General features: G+C 46.3%; 1 protein-coding gene across 4 annotated transcripts in view; it reads left to right on the top strand.

Annotated features, from left to right (window-relative positions):
• IQSEC2 (IQ motif and Sec7 domain ArfGEF 2) overlaps positions 1-19277 on the top strand; it is a 190458-nt gene that overhangs the window by 123994 nt on the left and 47187 nt on the right. Inside the window, exon 1 of one of the 4 annotated variants that reach the window (XM_040406124.1) lies at positions 3872-4066. The exons of 2 other annotated variants lie outside the window; for them this stretch is intronic. In XM_040406124.1, coding sequence (XP_040262058.1) covers positions 3984-4066 — 83 coding nt within the window. In that variant the 5' untranslated portion in view covers positions 3872-3983. Of the gene's footprint in view, positions 1-3871; positions 4067-9172; positions 9322-19277 lie in introns of those variants that run through there. One more of the 4 variants, XM_040406125.1, reaches the window with a different exon arrangement.

Raw genomic sequence — 19277 nt, 5'->3', positions numbered from 1 at the left:
TCCCCCATGTCTTATTACTGCGCTCATCATCCCTGTCATCACACAGCGTGTGGAGGAGGAGGTGAGAGCTGGGGTTATCTGTCTAATGTCTGTCTGACTATCTGTCTGTCTCATATCTGTCTAATATCTGTGTATCCATCTATCTATTTATCTATCCCATATCTGTCTAGGTCATATCTATCTATCTATCTATCTATCTATCTCATTATCTATCTATCTATCTATCTATCTATCTCATTATCTATCTATCTATCTATCTATCTATCTATCTCGTATCTATCTATCTCCTATCTATCTCATTATCTATCTATCTATCTCATTATCTATCTATCTATCTATCTATCTATCTATCATCTGTCTATTATCTATCTATTTATTGACCTATTATCTTTCTCTTTTATCTACCTATATAGTCTATCTAATCTGTCTATTTTGTCTAATCTTTATCTATCTATCTATCTATCTATCTATCTATCTATCTATCTATCTATCTATCTATCTATCTATCTATCTATCTATTATCTATCTCATATCTATTATCTATCTCATATCTATCTATCTATCTATCTCTTCTATTCTTCCCTCCTTCACCATACACATTCGTCCAGGCTGGAGATGCATGTATTTTTGGAGGAGAATAAGCGGCTGCCCCGTGCCTCTTATCTCGGCTTCTCTTCGGCAGGGAGGACGCCCGGTGACTGGTCTGATACATTACACATATTGTACACATAGAATGTGTGGCATCCCTTTACACTGAGCCGCCGTTCCTTCCCTTACATAACTATCATTTATCAGAGACGTCCTTCTGGTTCTGGTGGTGAAGAGGAAGGTCCTCTAGATGTCACATATAGTATTCAGGAGAACATCTGATGTGGAATCGCATATGGCCCTGAGACACTGTCACACTGACACATGGGGGCGCCATTCAGCAAAATGTGGGCCATCCCTGGTATAAATGCCTGTGCAGTGCCGTCCATCGCTGCTGGTGGGGGGAACTCAGGGGTCATTTCCCAACTCCATGGGTCATTCATCCTTGTTTTGAGGTGTTGCATATTTTATGTCTATGGCGCCTCAAATGCTGACACTTCTGGAGTATCATTTTATTGCAAACAGTGCCACCACCTCTTTTACTATGTACCTACGCAGGAGGTGCAGAAGATATTGTCCACGGAAAACCACCTTACAGGTGGAAAACCGTGTCCAGCAAGTTATTAGGGGGTCATTTATTATGGGACTTGCGACTATTTTACTCGAAAAAATATTCGCAAGTCCGTTTTTTTAACTGGTTTCACTCCATGTTAGGTAGTTGGACGAGTGGCATTTATGTAGTTTATGCTGCGTTTCCACACCAAATCTGCATCAAAATCCGCATGCGTTTTTTGAAGATTTTGTCGCAGATCTGCCCCAGATCTTGAAGCCCCCATTGACATGCTGCAGATTTCACAATTTGGTGCGAATTTTCCGCTGTAGTTTTCCCTGCGGATTTGCTGCAGAAAATTGTTGTGTGAAATCAAAACATAAAAAAAAAAAACGGATCAGTCGCTAAATACATTAAAAGTCAATGGGTGACGGATCCATTTTTTTAGGCTGCTAAAAAAACAAATCCATCAACATTGACTTACATCGTTTTCAGTGCCAGATCCGTTTTTATGACCGGACACAAAACCGCAGCTTGCAGCAGTTTTGTGTCCAGTCACCTAAAACGGAACACTGCCGGAACGTTAGACATCCTGATGCATCTTGAACGGATCTCTTTACATTCAGAATGCATGGGGACAAAACGGAAATGTTTTTTTTTTTCCGGTATTGAGATCCTCTGCCGGATCTCAATACCGGAAAACAACAGCACAAGTGTAAAAGTAGCCTTAACCTAAAAACCTGTAGTAGAAAAGGATCCACATAGCAGGTTCCCACCAGGTCATAGTACAGATCTGCTCCATCTCCTGTTGGCTGACCTCTTCATAAGTTCTGGAGATGTTTGAGATTCTTCTGGTCTTGGTCGCGTCATTTTCATCTCCTGCTTGGACAGGTCACCAGAAGGAGTAATCATAATTGTACCAAGCACCGTGGTCTTCACTTCTTGGCCTGATAGGACAGGAGAACTAAAGGTCTGAGGGAACATAAGATATGGGGAGGTCAGAGAACCAGTTTTAAGAAGTTGAAGGGGTTGTGCCGAGTTTTGATGTTATCCCCTATCCATAGGGTAGGTGATAACTAATTCAGAGAATGGGGGTCCCCTTCCCCCCTCCTGATAGAGCGGCAGGTCAAGCGCGCTCACTGCTGCTCCATTCATTCTCTGTAGGACACCATCATAATCCTAGCGGTTCCGATTTACCTGTTAGCACAGGTGCATTTATAGCCTCCCTAGCCCTCATCGTGGTTAGAACAGCCTCGTGTTTCCATAGTCACCTCCAGATTTATCTTATATTGTATATACAACCCCTATTTTTCGGCTGTATGGGGCAGCCATGGGTTCGGTGTTATGCACGAGGTAGTTATTTCAGTCCGGGTGTCAGTGGTAAATCTTAGTGACACATGGGGAAGTACGGTAACACAATGCCACATTGTTCCAGCACAAAGCCTGGAAGAGTTGTATCATTGTGACGGCTGGGAGACATGTGCACGTGCAGGCGGCGGTGTGTCACGTTGTGCTCCTCTCGGATGCAATGAGTTGTCGAGGCCCGGAGCGGCTGTGACACATCCCCGCACATCAAGACCGTTCCTGTCTGGCAGCGCAGGATCTGTGCACTTGCCTCCAGCTCTGCGCCGTAATTGTCGTTCCTAGAGTTTTCACTCCGTCAAAGCCTTACGATTCATTAACCTCCGCTTTCTGCACATCCTTGTGCAATAAATAATTCTTAAAGGGGCGGGTTGGATCTGACAACCCTTTGTGAAAGGTTTTTATAAGAGCGTGATGATGTCATGGAGGGAGTTCCCTTTAGAACCTGCTCTCTGCAGGACCCCCGGCCTCCATTCAAAGCGATGGCCGCCCCCGCATTTCAGTGGGAGTCGTCATTTTCCTTTGAGAAGTGTGCCGTTACGTTGCAGTTTCTATGGCGGAGGTTTCAGCCGGCGTAATCCATGGTCAGAGATGTTCAAACCACAAAGCTCTTAGGGCACACGCACACAGCAGTATAATTTTCGCACCCAAATTTGTACGCAGAATTGCATGTGCGCTTGGTCTGTGTTGGTCCCATGTTCATATGTGCCCGCATCGCTGAGAAAAATGATGTTTTAATATATGCAAATGAGCTTCTAGGAGGCTCTGCTCTCTCTGCAGCTGCCACACCCCTTTCTACTTTGATTGACAGGGCCAGGCAGATGTGATGACGTTTCTACTGCCTGGCCCTTTCAATCAAAGTGGAGAGGGCACAGCAGCTGCATTAAGAGCTTAGCCAGTAAGTGTAACGGCGACGCCCCCGTTGCTCCTAGAGGCTCATTTGCATATAATAAAACATCATATTTCTCAGCAATGCGGACACATATGAACATGGGACCAACACAGATGCCTTCAGCTGTCGAGCGCACATGGGTCGGCCCTTTAATTTTATTACACTAAGTGGTGGGGGCCCATGTATTACAGTTACACCCCATTATACATAAAAGATTTATGTGGACATGCATTGCCAATATACTGCCAAATGATGTCATGAGACAGTTGAGAATGATGTCACCCGTGCACCATCCCTAGCCATCAGTGATCTGAAGAACCTTCTGATATGGTCCACATTTGGCCAGCATTTATCCCGCACTAAGCCAGTGAGGAGCCTGAGCCAGAGGACTGGCGGCACGCTGACATTTTAGGCAGGTGCACTCCCCACCCCTCCACCCCTTCCCGGACAGCCCGGCTTTCACTGGGAGATGCAGGTCTCAGCTGGTGGCAGTGTGACAGCCCGCAGGAAGGGAAAGCATAGCAGGGTAGGGCTGGAGAACAGGAAGAGCCGGCACAGCACACGGCAGTCGCACGCTCACATGGAGACACTATGGTGGGGATCCACACCTTCCTCAGTAGCTGTCAGTGCAGCTGTTATTTCCTATGGCTCCTGCTGCGCCGCCTGTCCACACGGTATGGTGTATTCCTGACCCCTATTCCTCTGTCTGACCTTCCCCCTCACGTCCTATGCTGGATCGCTCTTCTTTGTCTCCATAACTGCTAACCCCTTCTCGTCAACCCCAGACTGTCCTAGTCTGGACTTACTTACTTTACCCCTCTCGTCTTTGCAGCCCCCAAAACTTTTCCCCTAATCTGGACATGGATGGTTGGATTATATGAGCACCATGACATCTATGGCCGCTTTGCTCCTGTCTCTGTAGTCCTCTTTATGGTTTGTTTCGTCCTTTTTTATATACTTTGTGCGTGTTATGTGTATAACTAGATTACCGTGTGAATTTGGCCATACAGGCGATGGCAATTTGGCAGCGAGCGCTGTGACACAGCGACCAGAGAATGCAGTATGGCGGGGTGAATGGGGTCATAGCGCGACTCGCACATTCACTGCGACATCAGAATTGCCAAAAATACAATGCTGCTGGATTTTTTGGCGTCGGGGCAAACGCGTGAGTCGCATAGAAAATCCATTAATTCCTGGGGCAGCCCCGCTACACTGAGATCTGTGGTCAAAATCGCCCTGTAGACGCGTGCTAAAAAAAAACTTTTTAGTATGTCCCTTGTGTCCCACTCGACTGCAGTGGCCATTCCTGTGACCGCGTCGGTGTCACATGCCTTACATGCACTTGTGACCACTGAAACCGGTGGGAGCGATGAATCATCAGCAGAGTCCGAAATGTGTGTGTGTGTATATATATATATATATATATATGTTGGGCTCTAGTCACACATACAGGTTTTGAACAGGTTTTTGGATGCAGTTTTTGAAGCTAAAATGTAAAAGGTATAGATCAGAGAGAAGCAGAGAAGTATAAAGCACAGATACTTCTATTTTATTTTTTTAAATACCCTTATTGCAAAGCTCCTCCTCACTCTGCAGTCTCTTGCAGTCCCTCTCCATAGTAAGCCCTCTCCTCTTGGTCATTATTGTGCTGGTCTGCTCTCTGTTATCAGCGTGCCGCCATCTAATGATGCTGGGGGTTGTGCTGCGACCTCAGGGGCAGATTATATGAGAACACAGGCGAGGCTCCTCAAGGAAATCTGGAGGCATGTCTCATGAAAACAAGCAGGGGGACTCCATATTTTTTCAGTTTTAGGGTGCACATGTAATGGACTGCTTTTCATTAAAGGGCATCTGTCAGCAGTTTTGTGCCTATGACACTGGCTGACCTGTTACATGTGCACTTGGCAGCTGAAGACATCTGTGTTGGTCCCATGTTCATATGTGTCCGCACTGCTGAGAAAAATTATGTTTTAATATATGCAAATGAGCCTCTAGGTGCAACGGGGGCGTTGCCGTTACTCCTAAAGGCTCTGCTTTCTCTGCAACTGCTGCATCCTCTGCCACTTTGATAGGGCCAGGCAGTGTAAATGTGATCATACCTGTCTGGCCCTATCAAAGTGGAGAGGACGCGGCAGTTGCAGAGAGAGCAGAGCCTCTAGGTCAGTGATGGCTAACCTCTGGCACTCCAGCTGTGGTTAAAGGGAGTCTGTCACCTACCTGACCGGTTTCAAACAGGTGACATTGTTCAGTGGGGCACAAAGACATGACACAGATGTTACCCGTGTTTAGTTCTTCAGATGCTTCAAATCGCCCAAAAAGTAGTTTTTAGCATATGCTAATGAGCTGTCGCAAGTGCCCAGGGGCGGAGAGTTTTCTGAAAGTGCCCAAGTCCCCCCGCCTCACTGGCGCCTAACTCTGCCCCTCAGTAAGCTCAGGCCAGCCCTGTGGCTCTGTGACATCATATTTCCCTATAGGCTGTTCGCACATCACTGCCGGGCCCGGGCATGCGCAGTGTTCTGCCCACTGTGGGCAGAGGGACAGGGATATGGAGTGCGCATGCGCCAGTTACTGGCATGAAATTGGCGCATGAAAAGGCGATTTGAAGCATCTGAAGAACTAAACACGGGTAACATCTGTGTCATGTCTTTGTGCCCCACTAAACAATGTCACCTGTTTGAAACCGGTCAGGTAGGTGACAGACTCCCTTTAAACTACGACTCCCAGCATGCTCGATTCATTTCTATAGAGTTCTCAGAACAGCCAAGCAAGTGTGCATCTTGGGAGTTGTAGTTTTAACACAACTGGAATGCCGGAGGTTAGCCATCACAGCTCTAGGTTCTCAGCAATGCGGGCACATATAAACATGGGGCCAACACAGATGCCTTCAGCTGCCAAGCGCACATGCAACAGGTCAGCCGGTGTCATAGGTACAAAACTGCTGACAGATGCACTTTGAAAGGATTTTATGAAATACTGTTCCGCTTTGGGGTGTCCGTAAAGCATGCCCTCTCTGTTGCAGATGTTTTCCTTGGGGCCATCCACATCCTGTAGATGTCTGGTGGTCGTGCAGCCTTGTTGGGGGTCTTATTTTCTGCTTTGTACCAGTCGTAGTAAATGAACATCTATTAAAAGGTGACAGATTAGGCTGTTCCCGCCATCAGGGTGTCACCATGTTTTGTGTGTTCATTCCTGAAGAGCATTATGTAAGTGACAGGTGTCGCCAATCGCAACCCATTCACGTCCCCAAGGGGTTAATAATTCAGGACGGGTGCTTTCATAGTATTTGTATTATTTATTGATCGGTCGTATGATTTACCCTCCGTTAATTCTGTAATATTGCATTTAAAGGGCATGTCCACTTTTGCAGATGTTTATTTTTGATTTGCTCCATTGCATCTTAAATGGAAAATTATAATTGGTTTGGCTAAAAATAATGCCACCGGTTTGCGTCTGCAGCTCTCATGCAGACTTGTGCGTCTCCATAGTTGCACATGACAAGCAAATCCTATTTTACGAAGTTCCAGTCAAGGAACCCCTCGTTTCTCCAGTTCATTTTGATCATTTTGATCCTTCCCATAGCATATAATGGCGATGGGCCTCATTTATCTAAACCGTCTAGCGACCAATCAGAGCTCAGCTTTCCTTTTTCTAGCAAAGTTTAAGAAATGAAAACGGAGCTCAGATTGGTAGCTATAGCCAACTAAGATAGAGGCCCAATATCCCTGTATTGGGTAATTACTATTTAAAGTTTTTTTTTTTCTGGGACTTAAAGGGGTTGTCCAGTCTTGTAGCTGATAAGACTTGGGGTCCTCCCTGTTTCTCTAAACATAAAAAAAAACCTGTCCGCCATGCCATTACTGCTTCATGTCCCTGACCAGTAAGTGGTTTGGTCTTGTGATCGCTGCAGCCAATCATAGTGGCTGGAATGCTACAACACAGCAGCCTGTGTTTGTCTGCAGTGGTCACGAAACCAAGCCACTTCCTGGTCCGGAAATGGAGCAGCTTCAGCACCACATATAGATCAGTGGGCTTTTTCATGTTCGGGGGACAGGCAGGATCCCAGGGGTTGTCTGCTCAGAGGCTGGACAACCCCTTTAAATACTGATGATCCGATCAGTGGAGGTCTGACTCCTGGCAACCCAAGAGATCATCATCTTTTGACCAGTCTCTGCGGTCTATTCCTTGGCCTATGACGTCACATCCGTTGGTCACACGTTGAACGGATTGTACTGCAATATCGAGCACGGCAACCATACGCGCCGCTATTCTTGTGTATTATAGTGAGATCTCAGATTCGGAAAAAATAGACTTAACGCAACTTAGGTTCATAAAATTTTACTAGACTATGATAAAAGATATACCGGTATATATATATATATATAACACACAGAGTAAAGTAAGTAACAGTCACCAAAAGCCGTCAACAAACGGGCAAGCTCCCCATTGACCAGTGCCCAACATGTGGCCCATATGATACAAAGAGAGGTGATTGTGGCAAGACACATCTTACCCTAAAGATGTCCTCAATGGAGCTAAGCTCTTTCTTACATAGCTGGATGTTTTCTAGTCTCCTGACCCTGCCTACAGGTCAGTACGGATGAAGTGTTACTTCATACTTCAGGAACGTAGCCAGGTATCAGGCGCCGACCACATTACAAGGGGAATGAACCACTAAAATACCTTGCTGTACAGCTTGGCATACTGCAAGAGTGCCGATCCACGGAGGGGCCAGGAGTCAGACCCCCCACCGATCTGACAACCTCAGGATACGTCAGCAACATTTAACTCCTGGAGAAACCCTTTAAGGAATTTTCTAGTATATATATAGTGTTTTATTGCATATATATTGAAATATTGGGATTGCGTTTTTTAGTGGTTTTACGTCATTCTGGGGAACGATGAATAGAAAATTGTAAAATAGTTGAAAATGGCGACAGTAGTATAATTTCTGCAAAGAAATAATGGTTGGTGCACACCCACACACGTGAGTTGTGATTATATATATAATACATACATATAATACATACATATAGAATATGCCGTTTCCATGGCAATGAGTACTCTGAATCCATCATGTCTATTCTTCCTTCTGTTCTTCCTCCTCTTTTTCATTTTTTTTTTTCACTCCTCCTATTATAACCATGGCAACCCTATTCATCCCCATGGCAACTGCATCCTCGACTGGTTGAGACTCTTGCTGAAAAGATGCTGCCCTCCCTGCCGCACTCCCCCTCTGTGGGTGCACATTAGGGCAGCAGAGTGCGGGGGATCCAGTTTATTACCATTGTAGCTTCAGTATACCCCCCCCCCCTTCTATTCGCAGAGCATTACACCCGGCGCAGTGATCTCCGCTGATTGCTTACAGCTGGGGGGCGTGCAAGTGAAATGTCACATGCCTGTGAAGCTAATATAGCTCCACGTGACACCCCCACTTGGGGTCAGGGCACAGAGCCCGGTGCATGTAGAAGTGGTAGCAGGAGCTGAATGCTGCATTTTGCATTCAACCCAGTGACTTTTAACTCCGTCCTGCCTCCAGGAGCTCTTTCCCGGAGCAAGTTAATAGTCCGCAAAGTTCTGCGTTAAAGATCCCCTGCCCCGTGCCCCCCCTCATCTGATCGTTTTTCTACCCATCATTTCACACCATTTGTGTAGTTTGTGTGGTTCCTTCCTGTCTTATTCCTGGTACCCGCTTCCCCCCCCCCTTTAAGTCATGGACTGCTCCACCCCCCTTTTGGCTGCTGTCACCGTTGTGTTCAGCTAGGAGGCGGCAGTGCCGGCGATCTGCAAGAAGGGGAACATCTGTACGCCGGACAGTCGGAGGGCGTCCGAGGAGAAGAACCATCTACGCCGCTCCGTTACCTATGCGCAGCATGTGGTGCCTACACTGCGCTTCCGACCGGGCGCCCAGGATTTTGCAGCACGGTCTCTGGTAGGAAATACGGGCTTGCTTGGGATGTGTTGGTACGGTTGGCAAGTGTACATGTGTGTGTGTGTGTCTTCTCCAGTTCGGACTTTGACAACTTAGTATGTTTACCTTTTGGGAAGCACGTTGAGATCTTGTGGCAGATGACAAACCCGGCTCTGCTACCTCTGAAAATGCGTTCTCCGCTCTAGCATGGTACGGTCTACAAAAAGTACCGCCAGCATCGGCTGTCAGACAGCCGCTCCCCGCAGTAGACCGTACCGTTACAACTAGCAAAGGATGCAAAAAGTGGCCAGCCGAGGGGTCGGTAACCCTTTGATTGCCGGAGATATACTTCATTTTAGACCCTACCAGGCAGCGTAAGGGTTAAGCCCCGAGATGCCTCGCTGTGTGTGCTCCAGTGCCTATTACTAATGTAGGAGCCTGCAGGGTTCACTTGAGAAAACACACAAATTAAGAAGAGGAACATTCTTCGCCTCCCTGGGGACCCTTAATGCCTTGTCTCCCTTTCTAAATTGCTACCTCAAGTGGTGCCATTTATTTCTCTCCTTCCCAGAAGCCCCATTTTCCCATAAAAATCACGTTCCTGAACCTTCGGCATCCATGTCTTAACTGGGGACCCTTAATATTTGATTTTCGGTGTTGCCCTTTAATATGTATGATTGGCTTGGTGTCAGTCACTACCGATCCTCGAACTGTATAGACGTATGCTGTACAGTACATGGCGCATCTGATATTCCAGGAGCTGCGTGCAGCCCGTTCGCCTCTGTTTTGGCACGGGACCCCTTTGCCGACGGTCGGCCCTTCGCCGAGACATCTGCTTGTGTTTTATTTGTTGCCAGCCATGTTTGGGCTGGAAGAAGCGGTTGTCTCTGCCTAACATCCTGTTGTGAGCCTCGTTCCTCAGCGAGCGGTCTACTCCTGACCGTCGCCGAAGCGTTGAAAGGGTTAAGCTTGCCATGACATTACTGTGTGCCTTCTTGTGACCTTGGATAAGTGACTTTTCCTGTCTTTCAGTCATCATCACCATTATGTCGTTCCGCCGGGCCACCGACGTGCTGGGAAAGGCCTACGGACGCGTTGCGAATTCCTTGGGAAACGAGACCCGAGACGTCTTTTAATGTTTGATCAGGGTAGACTTTGCAGTGGAATAAGTGAGCCATTCCCACAGGAGGCTGCAAATGTGTACCGCCATCTATTACACATTGATACGTGGTCTGTCTGTACCCTCGCTATACGCTAGGCCAGGGATCAACCTCTGGCGCTCTAGCTGTTCTAAAACTACAACCCCCAGAATCCTCCTTTCATTCCTGTGGGAGTCACAAGAACAGCCAAGTTAAGTGTGCACGCTGGGAGTTGTAGTTTTACAGCAGCTGGAGTGCCAAAGGTTGCTGATCCCTGCGCTAGGCCCTGTAAGCAATAAGCAAAAGGAACGAGCAGAGATGTAGTGTAAAGCATGGCGAAAGAACAGCGAGGTGAGAGGAGGTGGATTTTTACTATGAAAGGCAGGTCCATTAAGCGACAACTCATATGTCATTTTTACGACCGTATATCTACACCTATTAGTACGTCCCCTTAGGATATGTGCATATGGCGGATATCTTTGTTAGAAAAAAATGCGCAAAAATGATGCAAATTTGCATTAGCAGCTGTGGCGGATTATTCCATTCAGTCGGGCCAATTCACACCTGACTTGCGTGTGACGGATCTATCATTGCATCTTTACAATCAGAAGCCGTAATGAAAATGTGAACAGAGGCCTACAGCTGCAGAGCCACAACCAACAAAGGCCATCGTAACAGGGGTCATTTCCCAGCTTCCCAAAGAACCAGGAGGTTCTGGATGAACGGGCTATAGGATTTGTGCGGCAAGTTATGACCATCAATGTAGTCCTGAAGGTAAACCTTTTCGGCGTTGCGGTACAATATTACAGTTACGTCCCTCTACCCCACTAGTGTACTTGCACATCAGAATGGTTTTGGCATTCTATTCGTGAACCAGGGAGCTCAGGATGTATCCTGCTAAAAATCCAGCAGACACTTGGTTATCCTAGGTCAATGGAGCTGTAATTGGAACTGTGATCGATGGAGACTTCCTGCAATAAGTCTAAGAACTTTAAATGAGGATCATTCATCACCATTCCGCTAAGACTACACTATTATCTTTGCATTGAACTGAGTGCCGCGAGCGTGAACCAAGTTGCCGCGAGCGTGACCCCATGAATGCAAAAAATCCAGCACTGCTGGATTTTTTGCAATTCTGAGGTTGTGGCATCTTCCTGGTCGCTCCCAGGAGCTTCTGGGCTTATACTTAAAGGGCATCTGTCAGCAGTTTTGTACCTATGAAACTGGCTGACCTGTTACATGTGCATTTGGCAGCTGAAGACATCTGCGTTGGTCCCATGTCCATATGTGCCCGCATTGCTGAGAAATTTTTTATATATGCAAATGAGCTTCTATGAGCAACAGGGGCGTTGCCGTTACACCTCGAGGCTCCGTTCTCTCCCTTCTGCACTTTGACGGGACCTGGCAGTGTAAACATCATCATGTCTGGCTCTATCAATCAAAGTACAGAGGGCGCAGCAGTTGCAGAGAGAGCAGAGCTTCTAGATGTCAGGGGAACGCCCCTGTTGCTCCTAGAGGCTCTTTTGCATATATTAAAACACAATGCGGGCACATATGAACATGGGACCAACACAGATGCCTTCATTTGCCAAGCGCACATGCAACAGGTCAGCCAGTGTGACGGGTACAAAACTGCTGACAGATGCCCTTTAAGTACAAGCCCGGAGAACCCCTTAAAGCTCCTGGACCCCGAGGTTACTGTCTACTATGTGCCAATTATAATACTAGTGTTGTCTTATTTGACTTGCGGGGCATTTGGGCACCCTCGGGCACCAGGACCCAGGGGTGATTGCTTCCTTTGCTCCTGCAGTCACTAATTACTGACAGGTCCCATAGGCACTACCATTAGTGGCCACTAAGTGACAGTCCTCCTAAACCTGGAGGATGGGTCCGACTTGTGTCAGCGTCTTTCCCTTACCAGTGTGCACTGGGATAACGTGAGATATGGCAGTGTGCTGGCATCCTAGCTGTGCCTTGGTTCCCTGCGCTGTGATGCCTGACGGACATGAATAAAGTGCCTGTCTTCCTACCACATTCTCGTCATCTGCTTTGTGCTCGGTGGCCCATTGAGAATGCGTTTTTCATGGGTAGCAGTGGGCTATTATTTCTCTTCTGTCTTGTACGGGGGTTGATGTATGGGGTGTATCTGCTGGAACCTTTGGCAGTCCGCTCTCTCGCAGCCCGGCCTCCTTGCTGAAAATAAGAAGGCTATAAATACCCCTCCACCTTCTTGAGTTTCATTGGATCCTTCTAGGCTCCTACGCAGGCAAGAGGATGATGGAAGAGAGATTTCAAGGAGGGCTTTTCGGCATCTCGTACAGGGAAATCAGAAGGGATAAAAGCACCCAATTTGAGAACCTACCTTCTGCCTTTAGCCTGTAAGTGCCACTGGCGCTAGATTCTGAATGGTCCGAAATTAGGAACCATTTTTTTTTTACTGTCGAGCAGCTCTTCATGGTCTTGGGGATATTCAATATTTTTTTGCAAGTTAGCAAATTCACACTCTTTGTTTTTTGAAGGGGTAGTCCAGTCATTATAACTATTAGATCCCTACTGGGGATCACCGATCACGATACCGGGGACCCCGTATCCTATAAAGTCCCCCAGAAAGGAACGGAGTGCCCGGTCAGGCATGCGAGTATCCATCCATTTCTATGGGAGTTCTGGAGGAAGCTGAGTGCTGTACTCCACAGGGTACTGGGTCCCTGTTCTCGTGATCGGTGGGTGTCCCAGCAGTAGGACTCCCGCCGAGCTAATAATTATAACTTCATATAACTGGAATACCTCTTTAAGTGCTTGACCATTCTGGGCTACAACAAAGACAGATCATAGCCCAAAAGGGTCCATCCGGGAACCTCCTTTTTTTTCAGGCGTTAATGGAAGTCCCATCACCAGTCCCATTTGTTGCCGAGATACCACATCAACACCAAAATCTAATCATAGCACTTCTTACTGTTTTCCCATTCCCTACCACTTCTTAGGTTCATGTGGATGGACCATTAATGACACTGACCTACCATAAAAGATGAGACATGTTCTTGACACTCACAGTAGTAGCCCTACTGGCCAGGGGGGAATTTAGGGAGATTATGGGGCATAGCCATGGGATCGCCAACATAACTCAATAGTATCTCTAAGGAAAGCCTACTGTAGCTACACCTCTGCCTCTTCTAGCTGGCCTTCTAATGTCTCCCTGGTCTGCGGTGGGAATGCAAATGCTCTACTTGTCTAACATGGTGATACGTCATAGTAAGATAGCTACAAGACCTTAAGTCTCTGTCCACAACCCAGCCTCTTTCAGATCTAGCAAGCTGGACAATCCTTGACTTAGAGAACATGGTGCAGTTCAAGGTCCATGGGTCTACAACCAAACCGGTGCAGGGTTCGATAGTTAGCGTAGATCCAGCTGTAGACTAGTTTTGGACAAATTTGTAGTTATTGAAGCCTTGGCGATTTTCATAGCTGGGCAGGAGCTCCATCTAGAAGATGTTTTCTAAAGGATGTGTCTAGTCGCTTGAAGCTAGTCATGTAGAAGATCCCCAGATACTTGAAGAGATGTGTGCGTGATCTGGTTGTGTGGTAAGGTTGATGACCTGGGAGATCTTGCCAGAAATAAAAGGCTTTCTTTGCCTAAGAACAGTTGGAGGGGACTTTATTTTCTTTTATTTCACAGTTTTTCTTCGCTTCAACCAAAAGGAACAGGATCATTGGGTAGAAAATGATGGAGTCATAGCACAGTATAGTATACTATTATATATAATAATATCTAGCATACATATAGTGTAGTGCGGTGTATAACATTGTGGAACTTTATATATCCTGCTGGGGAATGTTAGTTCATGATGGCAAGCGCACCGTATGGGCAGCAATCTGTTAACACCAGAGATCCTTACATGCGGCTGAGGTCCAGATTTCGCCCTCTCAGCAAATGGGGTACGACTTAATTGCTGAACTCCTGAATATCGTTTTTTCTCTCTGTATTGCACCTAAGGTTTATGTTGGAGTCGGCACATCTTTAATGTTTTCTTTCCATTTGGATGGTTTTGGTTTGGACCATTGGAAACACGTGCTATCGTTTTTTATAAGGTCTTAAAAATCACTGTGGTCTAGTATTTGGCCTCTCGTTCCAGGTGTACAGCTGCCATGTGGCCCCTTAATGGACCTGCACAGGACCCCCCGCTCTTCCTTGCCATGACGGGTTAGACTTGGTGACATGGCAGCTGTGCAGTGTCCACAGGACTACCTCGAGTAGCATAGTGATTTCAGTGTAACAGCTGCCAAAAGTTGCGGTTGACGCAATACCATCCTTCAACTTATAGGGGCTGGGGAGAGCAGCGCAGCTTTTGTGGAGCATTTTTTCATCAGAAGTAGTGAGAATATAAAGTTTCATTCTGCTTGAACCAGGAGGCAGGGCTTCATTATGATTTGCTCTGTGCATTGAGTTGCTTCACAGCCCCTACCTTCTGTGCTGATTGACAGCTGTAGAATCCAACCAGGAGATGACTACAGCTGTCACTCAGAGCAGAGAGCACTTCGCAGTGAAGTTCCGCCTCCTGGGCACTTGCAAAAACAAAATATAGCAGAATAAAACCTCATATTCTCACTACTTCTGATGAGTGAAGCTCTACAAAAAGTATACTTGTTCTTCCGTCCACAGCTCCTACCTGGTGCTGTCAGCAGTTTAGCACGGTCAGGACTGCTGACAGATGCCCTTGAACTGGTTTTCTGTGACATGGTGTGTGGTAATGGGTCGCCGTTATTACTGCCCACAGGAAGACATCGGGCTTAGCGCGTTCTCACTTTTTGTTTATATTGCAATCACATTTCATCATGTGTTGCAGTACAAAACGCCATAAAACAATTGGGAAATTGTCTGCAGCAGATTCGTGTCCATATATTCCTTCTTGTGATCAAAATAGCGCTTCTTTTGCTAAATTGACTTCACTTCGGAAAGCATAGACTTTGTCTCACTTTTCCGACCTGCACCCCTCACCAGAATTTTTATTTTCTGGACAACTTCTCCCAAAATCATGGACAGCCAACATTTTTTACGGACACATTGGAAAACCATAATGAATGATAAAGATTATAAATAATACAGGTCTATAGCTCAATATACTGATTTGCGGTATATTTTACCACCAAAATAATTTAGTCAAGTACCACCGGCCTCAAAAAAAAAAACATGGACATATCTCTTTTTTATTTATTTTTCACAGACTGTTCAGTTATTTCTGGACGGTTGGCGACACTGCCCCTCACCCTTGGGCTCATGAGACCAACATGGCAGCTTCCAGTCACCAGTAAGGCCCGACTTACTTTTCCGTGTCCATGATGACATACATGAGAAGATGGTCCATGTTTGGACCATGTATCAGTTTTTTGCCCTTCACGTACACTGCTAGGGTGAAAATTGATTTCCGGAGCAATGGTCAGTGAAAGCCACCTTCAGAACACAGATGCCATCCATGTTTCGTCACTGGTTTTGCACAGACCCATAGACTTCAATGGGCGTGTTTGGCCATCTTAGACCAAAGTAGTTCATGTCTCCATTGTTTTTCCACTGACCCACAGTCGATGCAAAAACCACTGATGTGTAAAATACACACATTTAGGGCTCCTGCACCCGACTAGCCGTTTTTGCGGACCTGCAGAACACGGATACCGGGCGTGTGAATTCCTCATTTTGCAGAATGGTGCGTCCCGCCCTCTTAGAACTGCCTATTCTTGTCCGCAAAACGTACCAGAATAGGACATGTTCTATATTTTTTGCGGGACCAAGGAACGGACATATTGATCTGGATAGCACACGGTGTACTGTCCGCATCTTTTGTGGCCCCTTTTAAAATGAATTGGTCCGCATCCAATCCGCAGAAGATGCGGCTTGCATGCGGACCAAAACCACTGTCGTGAGCATGAGCCCTTAGGGCCAGTTCACACTGAGTTTTTTGGCGCCTATTTTGGAGCGTTTCCGCCTCCATCAGCTCCACAAAATGCCTCAAAACAGCCTCCTATTCATTTTAATGGGAAGAAGCAGCATACCCTATCCTGGGGCGGAATCTGCTCCGAATCTCCCATTATAATGAATGGGAAGCATCAAAACAGCTCTGTAAGGCCCCATGCACATGACCGTTGTGTGTTTTGCGGTCCGCAAAACACGGATGGCCTCCACGTGGCACGGACAGCCATTGATATAACTGCCTATTCTTGTCCGCAAAACGTGGACAAGAATAGGACAGGTTATATTTTTTTTGCGGACCACGGAACGGAGCAACGGATGCGGACAGCACACGGAGCGCTGTCCGCATCTTTTGCAGCCCCATTGAAGTGAATGCGTCCGCATCCGAGCCACCAAAACTGCGGCTCGGATGCGGACTAAAACAACTGCCGTGTGCATGAGGCCTAAGTGTCCATGCATTTTCTTCTACACATTTTTTGGCGCGGAACCGCTGCAAACACCACAGGCTGAAAATGCAGTTTTGTACTAAAGTGAACACCCATTGGTTAAAAAAAATGTGTGGAAAAACGCATCAAAAACTTTTTTTGAATTTTGTAGGCGGATTTTCCAAAGCAGTCGTGTGAACATATCCTTACAGGGGTTATCCCATGACTAATGTGAAAAATTAAAATCGGACATCATATAGAACATAATAATCTCTTTCTAATAAAGCTAGAACCAGCCCTGGACCTCACATGGATCCAGAGATCTCCCCATTCATTGCTCTGCTAGATTTATATCAAGCTGAGAGCTCAAGGGAGTGTTTTTTCTGCTGCAGCTCAGGGGCGTGTCTCAGCTCTCCCTATCAAAGCTCAGGGGGCGTGTCCATGCTCTGCCTATCACAGCTCAGGAGGCAGTTGAAGGATGAAACTGAGCATGTGCGGCCTTCTCAGTGAGTAGGACAAAGAAATAAGGAAAAAGAAAACAGCAGGTGGAGCTATGCAGATACATTCTATTGAATAACTCAGTGGCTATGCTAAATTTTTAATTACATGCAATTACAAAAGTGTTCAGATCCAGGTGATGGTTTGAAAACTGTAGAATATTTTTCGTGGGACAACCCCTTTAAGTAAGTGGGTACACGTGCTGTCCATGGAGAACAGCACATGCCCATGATGTACTGAAGTGTGAATGGTACAGGATAAGGGTTCGTTCCGCAATACACGGGTCACCAGCCGTGTGCATTCCGCATCATGAATGCGCACCCATTCACTTGAATGGGTCCTCAAATCCGGAGATGTGGTGCGGAACGGAACGGAAGCACGGGACGGAACCCTACAGAAGCAATACTGAGTGTTCCGTTCCGCAAAAAGATAGAACTTGTTCTATCTTTCTGCGGAACGGATGGATCCCGGGCCCCATTCAAGTGAATGGGTCTGCGATCCGCATGTGGCTGCCCCAGGGTCGGTGCCCGTGCATTGCGGACCACAGCATGGGCACGGAGCCCTTACATTCGTGTGAACAAGCCCTAAACATGAGTGCGCCACTGGGTGTGACTAGATGCTCCGCTCATGTTGTACGCCTGATGATCTGTAATAATGTTCAAAGATTTAATCAAATACGAACTAAACTTTAAAAAAATTTTTAAAGACATGCATCTGGTTGTGGTATATTTCACTACATGGTCACCGTCGTCCTCTATTTTGTTTTTTGGAGACCCTGTTAAGACAAAAGCACTAGGATAGAAAAGGCTCCATCTATAGGGAATACTAGGCCTCATTTCTCTGTTGTCCACGGCAACCAATCAGAGCTCGTCTTTCATTTTTTTAAATGCTGGGCAAAAATGAAAGCAGTGCTGTGATTGGTTACTATGGACAACACTAAGGAAATGTGGCCTATTATTTCCAGTTTATGGAGACCTGTACTCCTACAGACTTTAAAACTTATTTGCTGCAATTTTGCATTTTTTTTTTTTTTTTTAAATAGAGTTTTCTGACTACTGAGTGACACTAGTGTGTCACCAGTCCAGTGAGAAAAAGAGGATAAGTGGCCTCAGAAGTGTCCTGCAGCCTCTTATCTCCCCATCCTTTGTAAAGTTACACAAGTATTACTTTGATGTTAATAGGGCAATAACTTCATGAGGAAGACATTTTCACCAGCAGATATCTAGTCATATTACAGTAGGAAGGGTTAAATGTAGCAATAAATGAGAGGTCACAGTCAATGGATATGTGAGTGATTCATTGAGGTAATCATGGAGAGAGCAGGGTCTCCAGCAGCACAGAGTGTTTCAGCAGAATGATTTGCTGATTAATACGGTACGTTATTTAGTACCATACCTGCACGCAGGACGCCTGCTGATTAATACGGTACGTTATTTAGTACAATACCTGTACGCAGGACGCCTGCTGATTAATATGGTACGTTATTTAGTACAATACCTGTACGCAGGACGCCTGCTGATTTAATATGGTGCGTTATCCAGTACAATACCTGTACGCAGGACGCCTGCTGATTAATACGGTACGTTATTTAGTACAATACCTGTACGCAGGACGCCTGCTGATTAATATGGTACGTTATTTAGTACAATACCTGTACGCAGGACGCCTGCTGATTAATATGGTGCGTTATTCAGTACAATACCTGTACGCAGGACGCCTGCTGATTAATATGGTGCGTTATTCAGTACAATACCTGTACGCAGGACGCCTGCTGATTAATATGGTACGTTATTTAGTACAATACCTGCACGCAGGACGCCTGCTGATTAATATGGTGCGTTATTCAGTACAATACCTGAGTACAGATTGTACTTCATATGATAATGTCATCGTCAGTGACAGGGAGCGGTGTGTCCAGGTTACTTCCGTCTACACCTGCCATCCCTCTTCCGTGTG

The sequence above is a fragment of the Bufo bufo genome, chromosome 8, assembly GCF_905171765.1.
Source record: "Bufo bufo chromosome 8, aBufBuf1.1, whole genome shotgun sequence".
Lineage (NCBI taxonomy): Eukaryota > Metazoa > Chordata > Amphibia > Anura > Bufonidae > Bufo > Bufo bufo.
The sequence above is the reverse complement of the archived record's forward strand: the minus strand, read 5'-3'. Positions and strand labels throughout refer to the sequence as shown.